The sequence below is a fragment of the Falco punctatus genome, assembly GCF_963210335.1.
Source record: "Falco punctatus genome assembly, chromosome: 14".
Classification (NCBI taxonomy): Eukaryota; Metazoa; Chordata; class Aves; order Falconiformes; family Falconidae; genus Falco; species Falco punctatus.
Window position 1 is genome coordinate 3822088 of NC_137594.1, and position 25732 is coordinate 3847819.

The following is a 25732-nucleotide window of genomic DNA, read 5'->3' on the forward strand; positions in this document are numbered from 1 at the left end:
CGGGGCCGCACAGCCCCAAATCTGCCACGTGTCACCATCCCTCCTGAAGCCAAACATGCAAAGGGACGTGCCATATCATTCATGCGAGGGAACCCCCAGCATTATAGAAATACTATGGAGTTCCAATCATGTGCTACAGCTGCAGTAGAAACCCACCCCACTTTTCACAAACTCCCAAATCAGTTATTTTTCCCTTTAAAATCGGCTGGTTGTGAGTAAAGCAATATCCAGCCTTTACGTGGGATTCCAAGTCTGCCAGCTTTCAGAAAGTACGCTTCTCGTGTGCGTTTAATAGGGCGGTAAATAATTTGTATGATTTATTATTTATGGAATTAATGTATTTGACAATTACCCCAAGAAGAGGGAGGACATTGAGAATCCCGACATTCCTGAGCAGAGTGGGATGGAAGGGTCATGGGAACAATGAAACGGAGGTTTATTTTAAAGTGTGTTGGAGAAGAGGGGGAAATGGCTTTTGAATTTGGTTTCTAATCTGCTTGGCTTGGATGCTACCAGTACACATCGACTGTCAGAGCTGACTGTTACTCTGCCAACCAAAAAGCGGAACAAATTCGGATGCTCTTCTCTGAATAGTTACAGATGTAGCTGGGCAGATGCAAACGCCTTTTCTCTCTGCGGCTGCTGTTGATTGCTGGACTGTTTTTTTCACAGTGCAAATCAAAGGCCAGGACTCCGCTGGGTTCAGGAGTCTTCCCCCCTCCAACTATGTGTGTTTTTCAAACTCATACTGGACTAAATGCTGCAGAGCAGCTGTGGTGAGCCTGAGGCTTCACCTTTCCAGTGAAGTTCCTCCTAAGCATTCAAAGAAAGTACTTAAAGCCCTGGGTCTGCAATGGGGTGCATTTAGGAATAGCCTTTTCACTACCTCGGAGTGCTGCTGGAGCCAGTGGGAATCCATCCAGGCATAATAGACCACCCATGTGGAGCTAGGCCTAAATGTTTGAAGCTCATTCCTCTACTTCCTACTCACGGAAAACTCCCAGCGACTTTGATATCTCTGCGGGGACTTCAGGATCGGGCCTTTGGTGAGCAATTTACAATCTCTCTGTAATTCAGTGTTGCGATTTGCACTCACTCCCAGGCTGTGAGTGCCAGCGCTGTCTGTCTGTCGGCTGTCACCCACAATTGCCACACTGCAGCTTGTGTGACCTGTTTCCACTCCAACACACTCTCTTCCTCCTCTCCTTTGAGGAAGGGAAAGCGAATGAGGTAGCAACAGTGCCATTAATTAATACATTAACAATCAAGGGGGGCTGATATCCTACCAGACCACCTACATCTCCATCCAACCTCCATGCAAGATGCTCAGTAAAACTGTTCCTTACATGGATTTGACTTCCAAGAAAGAAGGTCTGAGCTGGCTTTCCAGAAATCAGGGTACTTTGCCTTAAGCAAATGAGGAGTTTGCTAATGGGTGATGTCTTTTCTGCTGGTCCAGCTCTCTGCTTTGATTCTACAGGTCTGAAATTTGCTCCAAATTACTTTGCCAGGTTCTCTTCTATCACGTGTACTGCAGACTTTAACATTCACTCTTGCAGCCTGATGTGGCTCGTATGGATGCCCCTGGAAAGCCTTTCTTTTGAGTGGGAAGCACACAGGGCTACCTGTATAACTTATAAATGGAAGTAGTCTATTGGAGGTGCCTGATTCACGTCCAATATCCCTTTTATTCCAAATTGAATAAAATACTCTAGTGAAAGAGGTTAAAAAGGGATCCTGGGCTTTCATACAAAAGGTGGAATGCAGCTCTTGCTTGAAACACCCACAATTTGGGAAAACACCTAGAAAAAGGGAGTGCCAGATTAGCGCAAACCCTGTGAGCAATGCAGAAGGAAACTCCTTGTGCTGTGGGAATAATTTCTCTGAAGTGCAGGCTGAATACACAGGGGCAGCCACGGGAAACAGACAAAATGCACCCAAAGAGGAGCACTAAACTAGTGATACTGCTCTGCTTGGTTTTCAATATGGAAAATTGAAAATAGGCTGCAAATTTTAAAGACAACAGGCTTTAATGAGGTTTTCATTCACACAGAATATTAGCTGGGTACTAGAAACTCGTCTTTTGGACCACTGTGAAATGTATTTCCGTGTGTGAATAAACGGTGTATCACCAAGTTATTGTGCTTACGAAAGAACCTGGCAAAGGAGGCACATTAGGGCAGGTGGGGCTGGCCCACGCTAACCTGTTTGAGCCCAACAACATGGCCTGCTGCTGGAAAATAGGTGTGGGTTTGTGTCAGTTTGTGTACTGGCCCTGTAACCAGCGCTGGGTGCTCTCTCCTGCATTGGTCACCAGGACAGACACAAAACTGGTGAATGAGCAGAAAGCCATGTGCATCAGTGGGTCTTAGCTGGACTGATGCCACTGTTTGCATTGCCTTGGCATAGCTTTTCCTTCCTTCTTTCTTTCTTAAGTTCTTTCTTTCTTTCTTTCCTTCTTTTTTCTTTCTTTCTTTCCATCTTTCTTCCTCTCTTTGTCCCTCTCTTTCTCTTTCCTGCTGTCCTTTCCATCTTTCTGTCTTCCTCTCTGTGTCGTTCCTTCTTTCTGCCTGTCTTTTTCTGTCTCCTTCCTTCTTGCCTTTTCTTTTTTATTTCCATCTTTTCTCGCACTCTCTCTTCTTGCTTTCTCTTTCCTCCTCTCTGTTTCTTTCCTTCCTTCTCTCTCTGTCTTCCTTTCCACCCCCTGGCACTCTTATGCCTTCTTTCTCTCCCGTTCCCATTCTCCATTCTCTCCCTCTCACACACTCCTTGCTCGCTGGTTTTTGCCTGCTCACTCATTCGCCCTCTCTTTCCGCGACCCCATGTCTCATTCCCCCCCCCCCCCCCCCCCTCCCGTTTCTCCCCTTCGCCTCCCTTCTGCCCATCTCCCCCTCCCTGCCCCCGGCCCCTCTCCCCCTCGCCGCGCCGTGCTCCCGCACACCCGGGGACGCGGGCCGGGCCCGGGGCGGCCGTGCAGACCCCCCGGTGTCCCCTGGGGGGCAGCACACGCCGCGCAGAGCCCCCGGGGCGGGCAGGTGAGCGCTGCGCCCGCCGCCGGCACCGACTGCCGGCACCGGCCCCGCCGAGCACCCGCCCGCTGCAGGGCCCGGGCAGCCGGCGCGGGAAGAGCCCCCGGGGAAGGGAAGGGGTCAGGCTGTTGCTCTCGGGCGCTCGCCAAAGGCGAGTGAGGCTGCGGAGGGAAGCCCGGGGCCAGTGGGGCAGCCCGGGCCGCCGCCGCTCCCGCGTCCCGCGCAGGAAGCCGGGGAGAAGCCCGCCGTGCACGGGGGACAGCGCGGCTCCCGCTGCCTCCAGCTCCCTTGCTCGGAAGGACCCCTCTCCTTGCGCTCCCCCCTTTAGAAGCTGGCTATTTTTCATACCGATCCTTTTTTTCCTTCTTCTTTTTTTCCTTTTCTTCCTGCAATTTGAAATTTGGGCTTTCCCGAGCCCGTTGATTTACTCTGTTCAGTTCCCAGCTGCAGCAAGCAAAGAGCTATCGCTGCTCCTTGGTTTTCTGTAGAAATTCATCTCGGTAAAAGTTTGCAGCCGAGGAGAGGTAAGATTCAGGCAAGGTTATTTCTCGAGAGCGTACAGGCTTCTAGGAAGGGACAGCTCTCGGACGCCGCAGGGGTGGCTTTGGTCAAACTTTTGCTTTTAAAAATTCCTGCCTTTTAAAAAGTTATATCGTTTAAGAAATTCCGTGTGCTTGTGTACGCTAAGATAACGTCCTAGTTTTTATGAGAAATATGATTTCTTTGAAAACCGAAGTAAAAAATGTGAAGTCGTTTTCATATTATTCCAGAAAAAAATAAATAAAATGTTTTCTCGATGGTCCTACATTTACGTGAAAAATGCCAACGGACCTCGCAGAATTTGCTATTTGTTTTTGTAAAAAAAAATTCCCGGACGTTTGTTCGGTCGATGAAACCCTCCTAGAACGTTTTCATTTATTTCCATCAAAATTAAATAACAATTTCGAAGCGTCCGGAGAAACTTTCCAATCAATTTTTCCATCGCAGATAATTCTTAAACATACCTCCTTGTAGAGGAGCTCCTTCTTTTTTTCTTTCTTCCCCCCCCCTTATCACATAAAATCGTTTCCTTTCTTATTAAGAACGCCCCCGGTAATTAGTAGCACAGCCGAGTTCCCACGGCCGGAGCCGGCTGCGGTCTCGTCCCCGCCGCCCCGGCAGGGAGCGGGGAAGGGACCCTCCGTACCAGCAGCCAGCCCAAATCCCAGTCTGACTTTTGATGGCGTGTGTGTGTGGAATAGCTTTGTTTAAAGCCCTACGAAGCCACACAAATTGCCAGGAGGGAAAGGCAGAATTACAGTGTAAGAAACCAAAAGATCACCGCTTAGACATCAGAGCAGGAGCAGCCGGGCTCGGGGGAGGCAGCGGCAAGGAGCCCTGCCGAAGTGACAGCTAATTAATTTCAATCTTATCTTGGTCTTTTCGGGCTCGAATCGATTTTGCAGTGACTATATATATATATATACACACACACATTTATTTTTTTTTCGGAGCGGGGAGGGGGGAATCCGCTGTTTCCCACCTTCATTTCTTCGCTGGGCAGATCCACGCTTCTCCCGGCTGGGACAGGGCAGCGTGCAGCAGTTTCCCCAATACCTGGGTTTACACTTGGTCACCATGCGTCCCTAATTGTTCCACTCTGATTGCCTGTAATGAAATCATTAGAGAAAAGGCAAAGGGGCGGATTTCACATGCAGAAGAAAATCCGCCTCAATGGCCGGAACGAAAAAAAAAACCCCAAAACCACTTAAATGCCCTCACTTCTTTCTTTATTTAAAAAAATAAAATAATAATTAAAAAATAGCCTCAAAGTCCCCCAGAGCGGCAGAGGAAGCTCCCGGCCCCCAGCCACGGCGCGGCCGGTGGCCGCCGGGGCCCGAATGCGAGGGACACAGCGGGGCGAGGTGCCACTCGCCACCGGGCGAGCGGCGGGGTGGGAACCGGGTGACTTTTCCCGGCGCTGGGCGAGGAACCCCCGGGCTCTGGCACTTCAAATAAATACATTTAGAAAAGAAGGCAGAAGGACCTGCCCGGCGCAGGGGCACCGTTATGTCGGTATTGCGGGGCGATGCGGCGGTGCGCGCGCTGTCGCGACTCAACCTGGCTCCCAAAAGTGCTTAAAACCGTGGGGGTTTGGTGGAGCGGGAGGGACGGTGCCGCGGGCCGGCAGAGCCCCCGCCCGCAGCCGCCCCGCGCTGGCTCCTTTTGGGGCTAAACCGTTAAAATGATAGAAAAAGGGGGGACGGGTGGGATGTATGTAATTGTTTAATGTGCGTCTATATGATTTTAGGGGAAGGCGAGGCGGGCGCGCGCCCACGCGAGTGTGTGGGGCGCGCGCCCGCGCGCGATGCTCGCGAACGCCAACCCGCATCCCGCCGCCGCCCTCCCATTGGCTGCGGCGGCGGGTGCGCGCTCCGCCATTGGCGGGCGGCGGCGGCGGGGGGCGGGGCCAGCGGGGAGTAAAAGCGCGTCGGCGGCGCGGGGCGAGTTTTGAAGCTGCGCAGCGCGGCCGAGGAGCTGGGCGGCTCCGCGCACCCCGCGCACCCCGCGCACCCCGCGCCAGGACCCGGCGGGGCCCCGCCGGCGCCGGAAGATTTCGGGCCGTTGTTGTGACAAGAACTGGGTTTCCGCAAGGCTGCTTTTTTTTTTTTTTCTTCTTTTTCCCCTTTTTTTAATTATTATTACTTTTTTTTTTTTTTTTATAAATCCCTTTTCCTGCGAGAACAGGCCACCCCCCTCCCCCCCGCCCCGCTCCCCGCCTCCCGCTCCGCAGCAGTGCCCGCCGCGGGCCGTAGGTGTGCATACAAGAATCACAGTAATAAAGAGGGAGGGAGAGGCGGCCAGAGACCACCCTGCCCCCGGCGACCCGAAGGATGCTGCTGCTGCGGTGCCGCTGCTAGAGGACACGCTGGGATTGAGCTCGCTTCTGAGACTCTCTCTCCCTCGCTCTCTCCCTCTCTCCCCTCTTCCTTCTCCGCAGAGGGGTCCCGGACGGGGGTGAGATCCTTCATCCTCTTCCTCCTCCTCCTTCTCTCCTCCCCGGCCGCGGGAAGCCCCTCTCCATGATGCAGGCTCGCTACTCCGTCTCGGACCCCAACGCTCTGGGAGTGGTGCCGTATTTAAGCGAGCAGAACTACTACCGGACGGCGGGGACGTACGGCGGCATGGGCAACCCCATGAGTGTCTACTCGGGCCACGCCGAGCAGTACGCGGCGGGCATGGGGCGCTCCTACGGCCCCTACCACCCCCACCAACCCACCGCCCCCAAGGACCTGGTGAAGCCACCTTACAGCTACATCGCCCTCATCACCATGGCCATCCAGAACGCCCCCGACAAGAAGATCACGCTCAATGGGATTTACCAGTTCATCATGGACCGCTTCCCTTTCTACCGAGAGAACAAGCAGGGCTGGCAGAACAGCATCCGCCACAACCTCTCCCTCAACGAGTGCTTCGTCAAGGTGCCCCGCGACGACAAGAAGCCAGGCAAGGGCAGCTACTGGACCCTGGACCCCGATTCCTACAACATGTTTGAGAACGGCAGCTTCCTCCGCCGCCGGAGACGCTTCAAGAAGAAGGACGTCTCCAAGGAGAAGGAGGAGGCTCGGGAACGGCTGCTGAAGGAGCAGCCCAAGCCCCCCGGGCTGCCCGGCGCCGACCTCCCCAAGGAAGCCTCCTCCTCCTCTTCCTCTTCCTCCGCCTCGGCGCCGGCCTCCGAGAAGAAGGTGGTGATCAAGAGCGAGACGGCATCCCCTGAGCTGCCGGTGATCACCAAGGTGGAGACGCTGAGCCCGGCCAGCGGCGGGGCCCTGCGGGACAGCCCCCGCAGCGCCGCCTCGCCCCCCGCCGCCGCCTCCCCCGAGGCCTCGCTGCCCGAGCATCACCCCGCCGGCAACGGGCTGCCGGGCTTCAGCGTGGAGAGCATCATGACCCTGCGGACTTCCCCCGCGGGGGACCTCAGCCCGGTGAGTGCCGCCTCGGGCAGGACGGGTGCCGGCATGCCGCTGGGCTACCCGCCGGGGCAGCCGTCGGGCTACAGCGCGGCGTGCAGCCAGGCCCTGGACACTAGTGGGAGCTACCACTGCAGCATGCGGGCCATGAGCCTCTACAGCGGCGAGAGGCCGGGCCACATGTGCGTGCCCCCCGCACCGCTGGAGGAGGGTCTGGCCGAGCATCCCACCGGCGCCCCGTCGCCCCTCGGCACCCTGAGCCTGCCGTCGGGGCAGGAGGGTGCGCTGGGGGCCGGCCATCCCCACGGCGGCGGAGGCGGAGGGGCGGCGGGGGGGCAGCCCACCGCCTCCTGGTACCTCAACCACGGGGCTGAGCTGAGCCACCTGCCCGGGCACACTTTCGGCTCTCAGCAGCAGACTTTTCCCAACGTCCGGGAAATGTTCACCTCGCACCGGCTGGGGATGGAGAGCGCCTCGCTCAGCGACCACCAGGTGAGCAGCAACTCCGCCTGTCAGATCCCCTACAGATCCGCGCCCTCCCTATACCGCCACGCCGCCCCCTACTCCTACGACTGCACTAAGTACTGAGTAGCCGCGACCCCCCCGCCTAGGGCCATCCTCCAAAAAATATTTTTTTTAAATATTATAAATAATAATAATTATTAAAAAAAAATCAGGAGAAAGGAAACCACACCAATCGTTTCAGACGCAGGAAAAAAATTAAATCTGACAGCTTCCCCGTAGACCTGGCAGCCACAGAGTTTGTAGGTCCCAAGCCCCGTTTTGGGCCTCCTTAAATTCCAGGCAAGTAAAATTCTACTTGAAAAAGGGGATGTCTCCTAAACAAAAAAAAAAAAAAAAGGAATACTTCTATATATATATGTCTATCTAAAAGTGGCAAATTTTATATGCTAAAGTATAGGGGGTCTCAGAAAAGTAAGTTATGGACCAATATCACAACGACCATTTATACGTTTTAAAAGGAAAAAAAAAGTATATAAATATATATATATAAATATATGTCCTGGGTATTTTTAAAGTTCTCTGTTGTGCTGTAAAAAATGTGTGGATTTCTAATCAGGCTGATTTTCAGAGCCATTAATATAATATTTAAAGTTGAGTTCACTGGATTATTTTTGTCTCGCCCAACGATTCCTAACTTCCAAATTAATCACAAGTGATTTCTTCTTCTTCTGTGTACAATTATGCAATAGAGTTTCTTTCGTTTTAGAGCTGTACTTTTCGCAAGACGAGGAAATAATTTATTTTTTGCTGGTGGATTTTTTTTTTTGAAAGGAAAAAAAGACAAAGTCTCTAATACTTTTTTATTATTATTTACGACGTGTGATGTTTTGTATAATAGATTTCACCTTGACCATTCCTAAGGACTATTTGCTTTAACCTGCTTCAAAGTTCGTTTGTCTTATGTGGTCCTAATTGTTGTACTTACCTTAAAATAAATCCATGCTGTTTTTTTCTGCTCCAAGTCTGGCGCTTGTCTGTGTATATATGTGGGGGTTTGCAGGTTTTTTTTTTTCCTCCCTTCACCTTTCCTTCGTGCGGAAAACGTGGCACTGGTTGTTCTTCTAACAAAGTCGTTTTCCTGGAGCCTGAACGTTTATTATGGTGATTATTTCGGTGAGAAAAGGTTTCGTTCAGGTGGAGAGCTGGGCATCGTACAGCTGCGGGGGGAAAGGAGTAAGGCACCGCGGGGGCGAGCACCGGCTTTCTGTCTCAATCCCAAATCCCTGGCCAGCTTGAAATGTAGGGAAATTTCCCAGCCCGGCGGTGGGGAGAAGGGGAAGAAGAAGGAGCCGGAGGGAGGAGGACTCCTGCTTCCCCTGCCCCGTCCCTGCGAGCGCAGGCCTTGTGCGGTGCTTTGCGTGTCTCCGCCGGCTCTTTCCACCACAGAAAGTAAACAGAATCCCACCCCTCCGTTTTTTTTATTTATTTTTAAAACAAGCCCCAAAGGCTACGAGTGGGTGCCGGTGCTGAGAGCGGTCGTTTAAACCCGGACTCGCTGCGGAGTCTAGAACTTGGGCATCATTTTACAGGTTTTTAATACTCTTCCCTAGGAAGGCTGGGCTGATTTTTTTTTTTTAACCACCTCTATCTATTTAAGCTCTTATTTGCGACACCGGGCACTGACAGAGATTGCGCCTTCCCCCAGGTCACCCTTCACCTGCTGAAGCAGGGAGCAGCAGTGCCAGAGGCAGGGAATGCCGGCCCTGACGAGGCGGCCCGTCGGGGGGGCTCCGCCGCTTTGCCCGCCCAGCTCGCTGGACCCCTGCTCCTTCCCCGGCTGCCTAGACCCCTCAGAGGCTCCGAGCCGTCCAACAGTGCCCGGCCGTGCGCCCCTTCCCACCCGCCGCAGCCCCCCGGTGCCCCGCTGAGCTTATAGAGCGGCTATACCCGCGGTAGGCTGTTAAAATCCGTGATATCAGTTGGGTTTGATCGGGTAAATTTCGCATGCACTGAAAAGCTGGCAAAACCCACTGAAACTCTCGGTTTGAATGCGAAAAAATGTCCGAGCCTCACTTGATCTTGTGCTTTAAGGAACATTCTTGTAAAGCTCTTTGCCATTTTTCCTGGCTTTTAGAGGGTGTTTTGTGGTTTGTGTTTTTTTCTTCTTTTTTTAAATTTTTTTTTAATGCAACAAAGCCTAAAATGTTATTTTAAAGAAAGAAAATACGTAGGGTAGAGGGTAAAAAAAATAAGGTAAAAGGATAAAAAAAAAATCATAGGGTAAAAGGGTAAAAGGAAATAAATAGGGTAAAAAAAAAAATCAAACCAAAAGGGGGAAGAATTCTTCCCCCAGTCCAGTCCCCCTTCTTCCCCGCGGGTTTCCCCCCCGCGCGGAGCCCGGCGGCAGGGGAGCGCCGGGGGGGTGCCTGCCCCCCCCCCCCCCCCCCCCTCCGGAGGCGGCGGGGCTCAGGTGCCTGCCGTGGGCTTTCCCACACGAGAAATCCCGGGGCCGCTGGTGCTCCCACCCCTCCCACTCCGGCGAAGGGTGCTGGGCGCACCCGTCCCCTCGGCGGCGGGCAGGGATGCCGGAGGGTGCGGTGCTGGGGCCAGGGCCCCCCCCGGGGCTCTACGACCTCCCCCATGTTGCTGCTGGACAGTTCCGGGGTGTGTGTGTGTGGGTGCACAGCTTGAGCCGAGCTTGAGGGTCCCCTCTGCTCCCGCAACCCCTTATCAATGGGGTTTTTCCCACCCCATCGGGTGGGATGGTCCCGGCCCCTCTCCCCCTCCCCGCACTGCTGCTTCGCAGATGTCAGGGTTTCAGGATTTCAGGAGCTTGACAGGAAAAGAAAAACCTTCTATCAGGTGCTGGGAGCAGCGCGGGCTCTGAAGCCGCAGGATCAGCATCCAGGGCAGGGTGGGCATCCAACCGCCCCCTCCCAGGGGCTGGGAGCGTCGTTCCTTTGCTGTGCCCCCTCCCGTGCGGGGGTCAGAGCCCATGTGCAACCGCGTCGCCCCCCATCGCCCCCTCCACCCCGAGGGGAGCCTTGTGGGGGGGCTGGTTGTGCAGGTGAGGCGGGAGCCAGGTGCGGGACGCAGGGATCTTTTCGAGGCTGCTCGATAACGCGATAGGAGCCTGTCGCGACAGGTGACTTCAGCCTGGCTGGGGCAGAGGGGGAGGAAGAAAGGGGGAAGACCCAGGGTAACTGCCGCACAGCCGCGGCAGGATCGGGCCCCGCAGGCCCTCGCAGCTGAAGGACCAGCATCAGCCCCCCGCAGCAGATCGGGGGGGCAAGCTCGGCCCCGGGGGGACTGGCTGAAGTTGCTGCATGGCCGGTTGCATGGAGCCGTGGCCCAGCGCAGTTCGAGGCAGAGGATGAGGATGGTGGATAGGGGTTTTAGTTCTATTTTTTCTTGCCGCATCACCATTAACCTATGAGTTTTCAAACCTGTCTGAAAGCCCAGACAGCTCCGGGTTTTGGGGGGCGGAAGGACCTGCGGTTTTCCAGCTTGTCCCCACCGGCAAGGTCCCGCAGCCCAGTCAGGGAGCCGTTCCCTGGTGTTGCAGGACCCGGGTAAAGCACGTGCCTTTAGCAAGCCCCCCAGGCCTCTGCATAACCACGGAGCTGCCTGGTGCCCCCCCTAAGCCATCCCGCCCCCCTTAGAGCTCGGCAACTGCCGTGGGAAGGAGCCGGACAGGAGGCTTTGGGGGGAGGCCGCTGGCGCTGCTGTTACTTCAGAGGGGACTTTGCAGAAAATCCGTACCAGGCGCTGGGGGGCCGGGAGAGACGGGAATACACCCCCAAGCCCGGGCCCATATCGAGCCACCTCGAAGCTGTACAGTGAGGGGGTGAGGGGTGGGCAGCTGCCACCGGGCCCCTCCGACAGGTCGTGTCTAAGGCAGCGCAGGCCGGGATGCAGCAGGAGTGGGGGGCACTGATATGCACCCCTACTCCTCCCGAGCAGAGCTGCGGCAGGAGTGGGGGGCACTGATCTGCACCCCTGCTGCCCCCAGGCAGAGCTGCGGCAGGAGTGGGGGGCACTGATTTGCACCCTGCTCCCCCAGGGGCCGGGATGCAGCAGGAGGGGGGGGCACTGATTTGCACCCTGCTCCCCCAGGGGCCGGGATGCAGCAGGAGTGGGGGGCATTGATTTGCACCCCGCTCCCCCGGGGGGCTCGGGCGGGAGCTCTCCTCGATGATGCTTTAAAAGGGGCCTGTCAGCTGGAGAGGAGGGGAAACGCGGCCGGAGCGCTTCCGTCGCTGGCTCCGCGTTTGTTTTTTTGTTTTTTTGTTTTTTTTTTTTTCTTCTTTTCATTCCGTTCAGGGGAAGAGCGACGGTAACAACAACCACAAGCACAACCACAACCACAGCCCCCACCTCCGCCGCGCCCCTCGCTCTCCCGGTCCCCCCGCAGCCGTCGGAGCCGCCCGGAGGGCTGCTCCCGGGCCGGTAACGCGGCGAGCGCCAGCGATGCCGCCGGCAGGAGCGGGACAGTGGGCAGCGCATGAGCTGGGAAGAAAGAGCAGAGAGAAAAGCCGCATCTTTTCCTCCCAGGATTTCCTACCGCCAAGAGGGGAAAACAAGGAGGAAGCAAGAATTCTACTGGGGGAGGGAGCTCAGGGAGCGAGCGGGAGCCCGTGTGTCTGTCTCCTGCCGTACACGCGAGTATTTATTGTTTTAATAATCCGTGCTTGGAGTGTCCCAAGGAGGGGAGGACTCCCCGAGGTGGGGAGAGGAGGAGGTTCGGGGGGGATGACCCTCAGCCTCAGCAGGCTGCCCTGAGGATGCGTCGGGCGGGTTAGAGCAGCCGGGCTCTGCTCCATCCCTCCCCAGCAAGGATGCTACCGGGGGACGGGGGGCCTGCCCGGGGATGCTGGTCCTCAGTGTCGAGGTGAGGGGAACACCCTCCCTCCCCACACCGTTCTTTTGCCTCTTTTTTTTTTTTTTTTTTTTTTTTTTTTTTTTTATTTGGAGGCTTATTGCATTTGCGGCACGCCGGCTGGGTCCTGCAGCTCCCGGGGGCCGGCGGGTGTGCGCACCGCGGTGGCGGGATGCGGGATTACCGGCAAGGGCAGTGTGAGAGGGGTGGGCTGCCCCCTCACGCGTGGGGCCAGCCGGTGACCCTCCCGCCTGCGAAGCCAGCTCCCTCGACACCCCGGCTGTGTTTCCCAAGCTGAGAAGGCAGTTTGCAGCTGTAGAGCCCATCTGCGGCTCCGCAGCCATCGCGGTAGCTTCTACCCCAGGGATGAAAACCCTTCGCCCGATGGTTTGCGGGGGGAACGGCAGGACGGGAGCAGAAGTGGGTGAGAAACCCCACGGGTGAGCTTGCAGGGAGGTCGTGGAGTGGGTGAGGGGGCATCGCCAGGGCCGGGCGGTGCTGGGGGACACCTCGGAGCCCGGCTTTTACATATTCCCCTCCAGGTAAAAGTCCCACCACGGACGTGGGAGCTGCAGTGATAGGAGCTGCTCAGGCCTCCTCTTCCCTCCTCCAGAGAAACGATGCTCCACGGAACAGGGTCTCCCCAGGGTCCAACGCAGGTCTGGGCCGTGGGGGGCTAGGGGAGCAACCGACACCTCCAACTGCATCGGAATCCCTCGGGGCCTCGGATTAAAGCTGTTACATAAGTAAATTAAAAAAAAAAAAATCCAACAACAGAAAACACAGCCCCAAACCTGGACGTTTATACAGAAAAAGACCATCACAAATTCCTAATGTAAGCACCGGCCAGCTGTGTGCACTTGTAAAGTTGTTATAATCCCCCTCCTTGTTATAAACAGGAAAGTACATAATATAAAGCAACAGGCCCGCACTCACAAATACCCACCCTCCTCCCCGCGCCTGCCAACCCCCCCCCTTTACGGAGCTCGCTGCAGCACTCCCCCCCCCCCCCCCGCAGCCCTGTGGCTGGGCCGGGGGTCGCTCTCTGCCCGCGCCCGGGTGGCCCGTGGCGACGCGGGGCGGGGGGGCCCGGCCGCCGCTCCCAGCCGCGACCCCGCACGGGGGACCCTCGCCACACCTGAGCTCCCCCTTCCTCGGGAACCCAGACGGTGCCTTTGCCTCCCTCCCCGCCGCAGCGGTGCCTTCTCCTCTCACCCATCCCTCTCTTTTCCTTTCTTTCCATTTTTTTTTTTTTTTTTTTTTTTCTGCCGAGCGCCCCAGTGTCCTGCGGGGCTCCCTGCCCGCTCCTCCGCGCTCCAGCAGTGCACATCCTGCTCTGCTCTGTGTGCTTGCAGCGTCAAAGGGTGGACGTGATATTTCAAACATCAGATCAGTGCGTTTATATATTGGGTGCCCGGAAATTTTTCCAAATAAACACAGCTTGATTCGACTTGGGTGGGCAGACTTATCAACAGACTAATTCTATAAACAAATGAAGGAATAAGCTGGAGACCATTGGCTGGTACCAGCAAGACACGTGGAGAGAGCTTGGAGTTTTGTAGCAATGAAATTTTAATTAATGTGGGTGGGCTGAGAACACAAACGACTGTTTATCAGAGACAATTTATTTTCCAGTGCTAAGTCAACATATAATAGCAAACTTACAACAATTATTTAACTTTTTTTTTTTTTTTTTTTTTTTTTTTTTAAGAGCTATGAAGCAGGGACAGAGGCAGAGCGAGCTCCTTCAGGCAGGGCTGGGATCTGAGCTCGCACAAATCGCTCCCCGGTGGACTCGCCCCAGGTTCCTGCCCTGCTCCGTCCCTTCGCTGGGCTCCGAGAGGAGCTGAGAGCCCGCGGGCCATGAGCCACCTCTACGGCAGCCCCCTCTCGCCCATGGGCAGCCCCTCCATGCTGTACCTCCCGGCCGCCCTGGGCTTTGCCCCCAGCGGGGCCATCTCCCGGCAGGACCCCCCGCAGAAGCCCCCCTACAGCTACATCGCCCTCATCGCCATGGCCATCAAAGAAGCTCCGGAGCAGAAGGTGACCCTCAGCGGCATCTACCAGTTCATCATGGACCGCTTTCCCTTCTATCACGACAACAAGCAGGGCTGGCAGAACAGCATCCGCCACAACCTCTCGCTCAACGACTGCTTCGTCAAGGTGCCGCGGGAGAAGGGACGGCCCGGCAAGGGCAGCTACTGGACCCTGGACCCCCGGTGCCTGGACATGTTCGAGAACGGCAACTACCGGCGGAGGAAGAGGAAGCCCAAAGCCCCGGGGCCGCCGGAGCCGAAGGGCGGCGCGACCCCCGCTCCCGCCGGCCCGCCGGGGCCACCCGCCCGCCCCGACGAGCCCAAAAGGGCCAAGGGGAGCGCGGGGGGGGACTCGGGCCACCAGGGGGTCCCCAAGCCGGCCGAGGGGGAAGCGCCCCCTCCCGGGACCCCCGCCGCGCCCCGGCCGCCCGCCGCCGCCGCCCCGTCGCTCAAGGGCGGCCCGCGGGGCCGCAGCTTCAGCATCGAGAGCATCCTCGCCCAGGGGTTGGGGCAGCCGCCCCCCGGGGCGGCCCTCAAGGCGGCCCGGGAGGGTCCCGGCGGCTCCCTGCTCGCCAGCGGCGGCTTCGGCCCGGCCCTCAACGCCTCCCTCACCCTGGACTCCCAGGTACACGGGAGGCTGTACCACATCGGCATCCCCTTCCTCTCCTGCTTCCCTCTCCACTTCTCCGAGGCGGTATTTAATTTCCAGTAGTTGCCCCATAACTGTACCGCCCTGCCCCGCTCGGTGCGGCGGGGGCGCGATGGGACAGACCGGACTCAGACCTCACCAAGCGGGTAAAGACCAACACCCCACCCCCCCAAAAAAAAAAACCCAAAAAACCCCGAAAAAACCCCCCAAACCCCACGATGTTAAAGGTGAGTCAGGATTTCAGGGATTTTCAAGGCACGTCTTGCTGTGGAGATCTCCTTAGAGCTTGCCTCCCACCCACCCGCCAGATCGACTTTTCAAGGTAAAACCAGTTTTCTTTTCCCGTGGGTGGTGGAGATAGAGGCAGGCGGTGGGGGGGTGTCCCACGCTGCCCTCCAAGCCTCGCCAGATTTGCTCTGCACCTTTAGTCTTGCATCCCTCAGGTTCCTCAGACCTGGTTTCTGGCTGAATCCTTCAGGTCTCCAGTTTTCTTCTTTTTTGTTTTTGTTTTTATTTTTATTTTTATTTTTATTTTTATTTTTATTTTTATTTTTATTTTTATTTTTATTTTTATTTTTATTTTTATTTTTATTTTTATTTTTATTTTTATTTCTTTTGGAAACCAAAACCGCCCCTTCCATTCCTGGGGGAGGAGGCTCTAGTTTTGTTTTGCCATTAATACCCAAGGGTGCCTGCACATAATAAAGCCTGATATCACCCCCCTGGCCCAGTCCTCCGAGTGGGAAAAAGGGAGGTAACCAGAGCTGAAATAAGGGCGAACCAGACAATCCAGGCTCATTCTGCACAATTCTGCTTGCTTGGACTCAGCACCATGTATAACTTGTGGCGTTAATGCAAGCTGCTTTCCTGCCTAGCACTTGAGCTTCTTGAGTATAGAGATATAATTTGTCTCACTGTTGTGGCCAGAGAGAGGGGGATGGATGAGCAAACACGTTGTGAACATGGGGATGCGGCTGGTTTCCATGTCTTGCTGGAATCAGTTGCTTTGGACCAAAAAAGACTGAAGGAGGGTTGTGGAGGCTGGTCTTGGCATTTTGAAGGAGCTGTGTTGACAACCTCGACAACTACCAGGATAAAAAAAAAAAAAAAAAAAAAGACATCAGCTGTGTTTTTAAGGTTTTCTTTTTTCTTAAAGAAGGAAGAATCCAGACACATTACAAGCAATCAGGATTTTTTTTTTTTTTTGTTCCCCCCATAAATAGAGGCTTTTTGTATATTAGTGGATAAATGCCCTTTTGGAAAAAAAATTCTATATTCTCAGTTTTCATTATGAAACCAAACCTATATCCAATAAAAGTATTTTGTTCAGGATTGTGGCTGATGTGTTGTGAAATCCCCTTGGCTCGTGCGGCCGGAGGGCCGGGGAGCAGGGCCTGCCGCGGGATGCAGCAGCAAGCTCTGGTGCAAATATTCTGGTGATGGCACCATGGACCAGGCTGCCAGGAGAGGTAAAATGTGGGAGGGACTAAAAATAGGGTCCTGGGAAATGACCCGTTCCTTGCAACTGAGATAATGTTTACCAAGATGATTCTGTTTCTCCTCTCTCCTTCCACCATTCCGCCCCGTCTCACTAGCAAAGCCCATCCTTAAATTGGCACCTGGACTGCTGGAAATCTGCATTTCTCAGGTGAGTTGTGGTTCAGCTTTTGCAGAGGAAGGCCAGCATCAAAGTGGCTTGACCTTTGGACCAGGAGCTCAGGGGAGCTCATTTCAACACTAGGCAAAGAGCTCTTGTGTGGGGAAGTACAGAAAATCTCCAAAAGGTGGGAAATGATGTAGAGTTCCTCAAAAGAAGGATACTCATAGGCAGAGCTACAGCTTCTTATTGTGAAAAAAAGAGAATAAAAAAGATGGGGCTTTTTATATAGATCTGCAAGATAGACTTTATTTAAATAAAATCCTTTATATGCTTCCTATTTCTGACAGTTCCTGTTTGAATATCCATTGAGTCCATTCTTTAAAGCTATGGCACTGAATTAAAAAAAACCCCAAACCCACTATCACTGCCCAGTCAAAGCCACATGTGTCCCCACCATAATTTAGAAGGCTGGGCGAGTGCTGAGAGGGTTAATGCTCTCTGAGTGAAACCCCATGTCCCTACAGTGCCACTCCTGTGTGTAATCAGAGACAGGTATTATAGCTGGTTAAATAAGTGGCCATCCTGTTCCAGGCTCCGGGCTGACATCACCATCTTTTTGGCATGTGTGGTAACATCACTCATGGGAAGGTGCAGGGGCAGGGAAAAGATCCAGCTTTGTTCTTGCCCAGCAGAGACCCCAGGTCTCTCCAGCCCCAGCTGCTTGCCTGTGCTAGGACTTGGGGCACGTGTGTGGAACGGGAGGTTAACGCTGCCTCCAAGGACTTCCGAAGCTGGGTCTCCAACAAGCTCCAGAGCCATTTCCCACCGGTGGGGATCCTGCATCCCTGCTCTCCCTGCAGCCTGGCCCACAGAAGGGTTTAACCCCCAGAGAGTAGTTACGCTCTCAGTTATGAGGTGATTTATTGCTAGAAAACTCTTTTTGCTTCTTTAAAAACCCTCTCCTGAAGGAGCAGTGGATTTTCCCATCAGGCACGCTGTGCGGGGCAGGGACCAGCTGAGCAGCCTCACCATCCCCAGGTGCCTGCACCTGTCCGGGAGGTGCCAACAAGCAACCACTGTCAGCGAGGGCAAGTGCTTGTTTCTGCACATGCAGAGCATGAGGACAGCCCCACGTGAAGAAAACCCCACTAAATCCTGACACCCCCCCCCAGCAGTTTTAACCGTGTCTTCAGGCTCCTCTGCTTCCTTTTCTCCTAACTTGGCACCTTAGCTGTGACCCCCACTTTTGGCACCCTTCAGCTCCTATTCCAGCTCCTAAAGTACCTTTTTGGACCTGCAAACAGGGCTTTTGTTCCTTTCCTACTCGTACGTGTGTACCCCCCCACCTCAAGTCCCTTTCATTACAAGGGCAGTTTTTAGTGGCAGGTCCTGGTCAAAAAAATATCATCTGAAGGAGTAAGTTTCACATTAGGAGTGTGGTTTGGTATGCACATGATGTATATTTTTAATCACAGGCACTTTTTTTGAGATTCAGCTTTTCCTGTGCAATGGGAATTTATTTTTTGTGAAGCTTTGCTCATGGTGACATTTGTTTTTTTTTCTGTTTTATTGTAGTGGAGCAGGACCAAGTACAGCTGCAGTATTTAAAAGCCACACTGGGCTTGATTTTGGTTTCACTTGAGAGGGTAAAATTAGTAAACTTAACACGCTCTGCACAGAAGTGTCACTAACTAAAATGAACTCAGAACTGAGTGAATAGTTACGAGTGGCAATTTGGAATTAATTGGGATCAGGCCATTGATGTAATTTGCAGGGGATGAATACTGAGAAAAAGGGTCCTATTGCCAGCTCGCGGGATGACTAACCGCACACGGCTCTTGCGCGTCATCTGTTTATATATAGAGAGGAGAAGAAGTAATGGTACAATAAAAACAATAGAACCAACGGTGCTTCAATGTGGAGACATAAGCATGCATGTCAATACACCAGTACCAGCTGTTTGGGTGTCACTGAGCATCTTTTAATTCTCTCTACATCATGTAAGTTTTCGTGCTCTGCAGTACAAAACAGACGACGTGTTGTACAAATATCCAGGACTTGACAAGCTGCAAATAATCGATGCCCATGGTTTCACACCTGTTTCACAATCCAAAAAAGCAGCTGCCAAACACAAACCTGCCACCCAGTATTTAACTCATCCCTGGAATCTTCTGCCTCCTGGCTTTCCCAACCTCTCAGGGCTGGCTATAAACACAAGCCTGAAATACTGTGAAGAAATGTAGAAAATAGCCTATGATGCAGTATAAACAGCATGCTTCTTGTGTGGGCGATATATATGCCTTTCCGTTCCACTGGAGAGGAATGACCTCTCCAAACTGAGCAAGGTTTCATGTCTCCGAGGTCTGCAGCCAGTTTTAAATCGCAGGAGCGGAGAAGAGCACACCGTGGACGAGGCTCACAGCGGAGTCATTCAGTTCGCAGAGCAGCTTCGCTCCAAACACAGGTTTCTTATGAGAGGAACTGAAAATCTGGCATATTAAAATAATTCAGGAATTTAATTTCTCATAAATGGGGCTTCCAGTCTTTAAATACACTCAGTGTGTGTTCTCTTAAAGTTGGTCCCGTAGCATACATAATAAATGATCGAGTATTTACACGTGAGCAGAAGCCGCTTTCAGGACTCGTCACTCGAAGTGCATGGCTGTCCATGTCTGATTTCAAGGTGACATGACTCTAAGGGACTTTGTAACTGCTTGTCATGTCTGTGTCATGTCGTCCTCCTCTCCCCGCTCCTTTGAAGAGTTAATTCTCTTTCCATCCTTTACCTGGGAAAACCCATAATGGAGAGAGCATCCCTCTTCCCACCAAAACCTGCTGGCCTCCTGGTAATTGCTCCTAAGCCTGTTATGAAGAGCAGCCAATTCCCGAAACGAGAGGGGGAGAAGGATCTGCTTCCTTCCTTAATTCATAGCCCCGCACACCCAGAAAACAGATCTCCTGGGAGACAGCACTGGGATGTTTAACAGATCACATCTCTGATTTTAAGAGAGAGAGCAAGAAGACAAGATCACAGAATTAGAGAAGTTACAGATGGAAAAGGTCTATGAGGTTATGCAATCCATCAGTCTGGACATTGCATAATTGCTCCCCACAGTATATTTTTAGTGCTTTATCCAGACAAATCATTAAGTGCTTTAAAATGGGCCAGATTCCTCAAACGCAATGCGTGCTAAGTCACAGCTGATTTCACTGAGGTTCGTAGCTTGCAGCATCTAACAAGACACCAGGAGAGAAAGTTTTGAGTGGTCAAGGAGAACAGAACGGACTCTTCCAGAAATAAATATGGGTCTGATTCAGTATTCCTCATAGGAATCTTTCCTAAATCGGCTGAATTAGATCTCTTAAATCTCATTTTCGGATTATACCAAATAATACATTATTACTTATTCAGATGTTCACTTAGTCCAAAGTAAAACATTGTTAACGTTCATGTGAGTGCAATTTGTTTTAAGCCAGCTTCAAAGCCGGTTCAGTAAAGCGTAAAGAATGTTTATTTAAAATATAGTTGCTAAATTTAGCATGAGCTCGGTTAGCCTAAATCTTAGCGACATTTTTAGAGAGCACATTGCAAATCAGGAATGCATGAAGAAATAAATAAACTTTCCCACATTTTTGGAAATTGAGTAAGAATTTGCAAGTTATTTCTTGCATGGGCAATTTCTGTGGATTGGAAAGTATTGTGAATCATGCAAATTTCCCACTAAACAGACAGTTGAAAACACAATGCTAATAATTTTCATTGCAATTTCATTTCAAATAATGCTCCCTCAAGGAGGAAACAATAGTTGTCAGCTATTGTAATAGAAATTACGCAGAGCATCAACATGTTTCAATATTTACTCAAGCTCTTTGTGAGGCACCAAAAAGCATGAGGGAGCTGTGGTTGGCTACGAGCCACGTTCAAACCCCTGCAAAGGAAATCTTATGCTTGGATTAGGTCCTGTGCCTCTTCCTAGTAATTATGATACACCAACCTCTCGCACATCGGTTGTCGAAGTCCGCTGGCCGGATCCTTAGCTGGGTTAAAGGCCAGCCTGCCTGTGGCTTGGGCATTTAGACAGAAGGCAGATGGTTTTAAGTTCCTCCTTTTCATTTTTTTTCTTTTCCTTTTCCTTCCTGCTTGAGTTTACCCAGGTAACAGAGGCGCGCCTGGGCCACCCTTACAATAAGTGACATTGACTTAGAGAAACAAGCAAACCCATGATGGGAAGATGAGCAGACGCGATGGTGAGCAGTTAAATCCTCTTTTATTGAGTCGGTATCAGAGCACTGGAGCCTGGAAATTATGCTGTTTTCATCATCTCCCTCCATTCTTTCCATCCTTTGGCTGGTGCGAGTGTAACACCTGTTTCTGCTTCCAAGGTGGGAGGATTGCAGCTCACAGGGCTACAAAACAAAAGGGACATGGAAAAGAGTCCCCCTGTGTCACCAAAGACACCTGTGGATTTCGGTGGGACTGGGATGAGCTCCTCACCAAGCAGACAGGTAAAATAAGGAGACATGAAAGAAAACACAGAGGGTTTTTTTTCTTCTTCTTTTTTTTTTTTTTTTCTGCAAAGACAGGACTCCTCTGCTTCCGCTGGTTTTAGGCAGCTTCAAGCATCTCCATCCTAATCTGAAGCCCTTCATGCAAGTGCCAAGTCCCACCTGTAGCCCCCTCCTCCCCAGCCACCTTGGCTCTCCCTCAGCTCTCCAGATGAAGGTCTGCAATATACTGGCCCAACACACTAATTCCTGAATCCGCAGCAAGGTGAACTCCTTAGTTCTGCCCTACCTATCTTCAGTTGCTTACTAAGTCGCTGTTTTCATTAGAAAGCAATATGTAATAACGGTTGTTAAAATAATTGTATTTCTGTTTTTACATCTGTAAAGATTAAGTTAAACAGTATGAAGCCCATTAAACTATTTCATGTCATGCTGCCATAAATTTCCTCCATTCCCATTGCTACTATTATTCCAGAGTAAACTCTGAGATCAAGCTGCTGCCACAGAGAGTTATTTATAGGAGCTCATTCATCAATAAAAACTTCAAAAGAAATCTGTTACTCTTCTATTGGGAAGCCAAAGAAAACTAACATAAAGACAACCCTGTTAAGAAACAAAGCTAAGGAGACCACAAGACATTTAGTTAAGGAAAATCCCGATTTCTAACAAATACCATGCAAGGAGGAGAAGAGGGAAAAAAAAAATATTATTGGCAACAGGAATCCTTTTAAGTTATTTCATTCTCATTGGATGGTTAAAATAAACTGTTAAACAGTTGTATTTGTTCTGGCTCAGCCCCCTCATTAGGCTTCATATGATGGATTTGTGATCTCGCAGTGCGTAAGGAGCTCTTCATCTCTTGCAAAAGCTGGTGTTGTCTTTCCACTTGTCTCAGCTGCTCGCACGCCCATCCATCAGCGTGGCAGAAGCCTGATGAGCAAGATGCCGAGTAGGCAACTAATAGCATCCACCTCCCTAAAGGTAGATCCGTAGAATAGCAAAAGGTTGTATTTCATCATCCTTATTCTCTCTTATTTCTTATTGTGCCTTCCTCTGTACTTGAGCTGTGCAGCGTTGGTTTTGATGGTCATGATAGTTAGTCCTGCAGGAACGGAGATGTATGAGTGGTCTAGTGCTGGTCTTTCCTGTACCAGCACCGGTCCTCACAGAACAGATCAGGTCTCTTTTTTAGCCGGACTATTGATCAGGTCTCTTTTTTAGCCGGACTATTTGGAGCCACATCAGATCCAAACACATTTCATTTATATCCTAGCAATTAACCATAATCTGAAAGATGGTCTCTCTGCTTTTTGCTAAGAGCTCCACAGGGATAAGGTCTTCCTGGAGGTTTTTGCAGGAACATGGACTCAGTGGTCAGTTGTGTCATGGCAACAACATCCTCAGACTGTTTTTTTGAGCTCAGCAGTCAGACCCACTTGTTCCATCACAAGGATCTGAGTCCTGAAAGCAATATGGACCTCAAGCTCCTGGTATGCATTGTGTAAAAATACTGTACTCACATCTCCAACCATTGAAGCACAGAGGTGGGGATACTGTTTCCCAGAGATCTCTTTACATCTTTGCATCACTCATGCAAACCTGGGCAGGGCGTTTTGCATGGGATGAATCTCAGTCAGCACTAGCTATCTAACAACTCACTGCCTGGTCTAAGTTGGCCAGCAAATTTATCTCCAGAACCTGCTGGGACACAAAGCACCTTCAGAGGGCTGAACTTCTAACCACCTGAGGCACAAGCTTTAGGGTGGATGGAATCACCCTTTGATTACACATGGAGGAGCTGGATAAGGTCTGTGCTTTAGAGAAGGAGGGGACTGAAATCTGCCTGCAGCAGTTTGCATCTTCCAGACCAGCTGTCAGCTTGCTTGGCAAATGCAACCTTTGCCTAAACAGTCTCTTCTCTAAACTCACCCAGAAGGCTCCTTTATTTTCCTTACAAGCCGTTCCTGGTTGGGTTGTGCTGCAGTGGAGGTAAGACATCATGGGTTTCCTTCTCCTGAGGGTTTAGAGCAGGGACTCCCCACGGGTGATGTGACTTAAAAGTAGCCCAGTAGCTGCTTCCCCAGAGGTACTACATAAAGGCATTCGGAAACTCACCAAATTATGGGCCAAATAAATCCTATTCCCCATAAGATCTGAAAGCATTGCCTTCACTTTGGTCCATCTTTGAGAAGTTCTGAGGGTCATGTACCCAGTTTTGCACTGCTGTAACTGCAGCCGTTCAAAAGGAGTGGGAGAGCCACGTCAGTTATGCCAATGAGGAAAATTTTTATACGTTGCTATAGCTTATATCTGGAATTGGTCTAAACACTGTGGACACAAAGTTTATTAACAAACATGAAATGTCTTTATATACAAACCAGATTTATTCCCATTTAACTGTACCTACTGTTAAATATAATTGCTTTGTTATGAGAAGGGCAAAGAGGAGCCCTTAACTGTGGTGTCTGCTTTCAGATTAGATGCTACATCAATTCTAAGAAACAGTAACAGCAGTTGTGACCCACTTCTTATGGAGTATTTTTCATTGATTTCTCCTAAAGTGCTTTGCAGGGAAGGTCAGTAGAAAGCCCCATTATAAACATGGGGAAATCTTCTGATTATTTGTTTTGGATGGCTATAGAGGAAACTGCATATGCTTTCATGGAAAAAAAAAATCCTCTATTATTATCCCCTGTCCTAAAAGGAGGGGGGAAAAGCCTGGTGACTCTGATCCTACTCTAAATTATCCTAAAGTAAATTCCTGGCAAACCAAATTAAGCCAGATGACTCTGGATTTAACAAGAATAAATGGTAACAGACTAAGTTAAAGCTTAAAACAGGGCACCTAACTGCTCTGGACTCCTTTGCAGCATGATAGGGTTCTTGAAACCTTTGATTGACCAGTTGAATTTTCTTGGCTTTTTTCAGAGATATTTTACTTATGGCTTGAGCATCAATAAGGAACAGCAGGTCAGTTGTTAGCAAAACAAAGCAGAAAAAACTGTAGCTGTAGTTTATATAAAATTAAGAAAATTGTGTTTAGAGTGTGAAATGCAATCATGCAGCAAAGCATGCAGAAATACATTTGTCTGATAAGGCTTGTGGCTGAACAGAGACAGCCCAAGACCAGACTGAGATGTGATTCAGCCCTTTGAAGTCTCATAAAATAATTCTTTTCATATCCATATATGATTTCTGTTGTGGAGGAAAAAAACAAAAACCCAACAACTAAAGCCCTTGACAGAAGGAAATCTGTGTATTTTAATTAGAGGTGTCTCTCAGAACCCAGAGATCAGGTATTTGGAGGGTGTGTGCAAAATACAGAATCTGAGTTTTGGTGCAGAGCAAGCAACTATCCAGGTCAATGCTTTGTCAGGAAAGGACTGGGAGCTGGTCCTGGAGGTGCTCTCCTGCCACTCCAGACATGGGGCTGGGTTCCTGGCAGCAGAAGCCCCTGCTGGTGTGACTTCCTCGGGGCCCAGAGACGAAAGGAGTGTCTGGAGGGCCACTGTCTCTCCTTGTCTCAGGGTTCAGGCAAGCTTCACTGAGTGCTTAATTTGCAATGCTCAGGCTCTGCCTGGACAGGCATCGAACAGGGCTTTGTTGGATTGGTCGCTCAACCTTGCTCTACCAAGTGCTTTTGTTAAGTCTTTAGTCAAGACAGGACTAGTCATCCTCCACCCTGGTGGCTCAGCAGATGCTGAAGGCCTGTTGACCTTTCCTTGGGTTTCTGAAGGTGTAAGCATGTTGTGAGAAAAGTTCCTGGAGAAGTTGGAGGGTGGGAGGCTTTCATTCCCATTCCTGCTCCTTAGCAGGACCACCTGGTGTAGGGCATTTGTCCAGGGTTTCCAAGAACTCAGCAGCCTGGACAAGTGGTCGCTGCCCACAGGTACTTGTGAACCAGTCGTGCCAGAGTGGGTGGACAGATGCACTGGGGCACGTGGACAACACACTTGAGCTCCCCAACCCTGCCCCACGCCAAAAAGGAAAAATAGTTCATTTTCTCTCTACTCAGGTGATTTTAAGGGATCAGTTCTGCACCAAAACTTGCTGGTCTATCCAACCATAATGAGGAATAAGTGACTCCATCGCCTTTTCCAGTCACTCGTTAAGATTTGTTCGTGCTAGGACATTAGCATCAAGTGTCCAAATGAGATAATGCTGCCTCTGCTCTTATCCTTGTATATTCTTGCAGCTTCCTTTAAAAGTGATCATCTTTTCTTCAATTAAGAAAATAAATCAATAGGGAAAAAATATCTTTCAAACGCCTAAGAAAGGAAGTTTCTCATCGAGTGTGTTAAGCTACCAGAGGAAACATGAAGAATCAACTTTGACACACATGACAAATATTGAAAGGGAGCTAAAGCTAAAAGGCAACTCCTTGAAGACTTTGGATCATTAAGAAAGTACATGAATGGGTTGAAATTCTTGAAAGAAAACCTGTCCCAGACTTACTTGGTTGGATCAGTGCCAAGGGCTGTGCGTTTGCCTCCCAAACTCCATCACAGTAATGATGTCTAAGGAAAAATCCATCTCCTTTTATTTCCTAAGGCTGGGAAGGATCTGTGAGCCGATGAACTGGGGGTTCCTGTGCGTGCCTGCAGCGATTAGAGCAGCA

The 25732-nt window shown here is 51.3% G+C and overlaps 2 protein-coding genes across 2 annotated transcripts; both read left to right on the forward strand.

The window, feature by feature from the left end:
- The first annotated feature begins 5415 nt into the window (after positions 1 to 5415).
- Positions 5416 to 8267, forward strand: FOXC2 (forkhead box C2). Its single transcript, XM_080410740.1, has one exon. The coding sequence runs from the start codon at positions 6092 to 6094 to the stop codon at positions 7565 to 7567; it is 1476 nt and encodes a 491-aa protein (XP_080266866.1). The 5' UTR covers positions 5416 to 6091; the 3' UTR covers positions 7568 to 8267.
- Positions 8268 to 11522: 3255 nt separating this feature from the next.
- Positions 11523 to 22286, forward strand: FOXL1 (forkhead box L1). The gene is made up of 2 exons (XM_080410770.1): positions 11523 to 12763; positions 14035 to 22286. The coding sequence occupies exon 2, from the start codon at positions 14187 to 14189 to the stop codon at positions 15069 to 15071; it is 885 nt and encodes a 294-aa protein (XP_080266896.1). The 5' UTR covers positions 11523 to 12763; positions 14035 to 14186; the 3' UTR covers positions 15072 to 22286.
- Positions 22287 to 25732: the final 3446 nt, after the last annotated feature.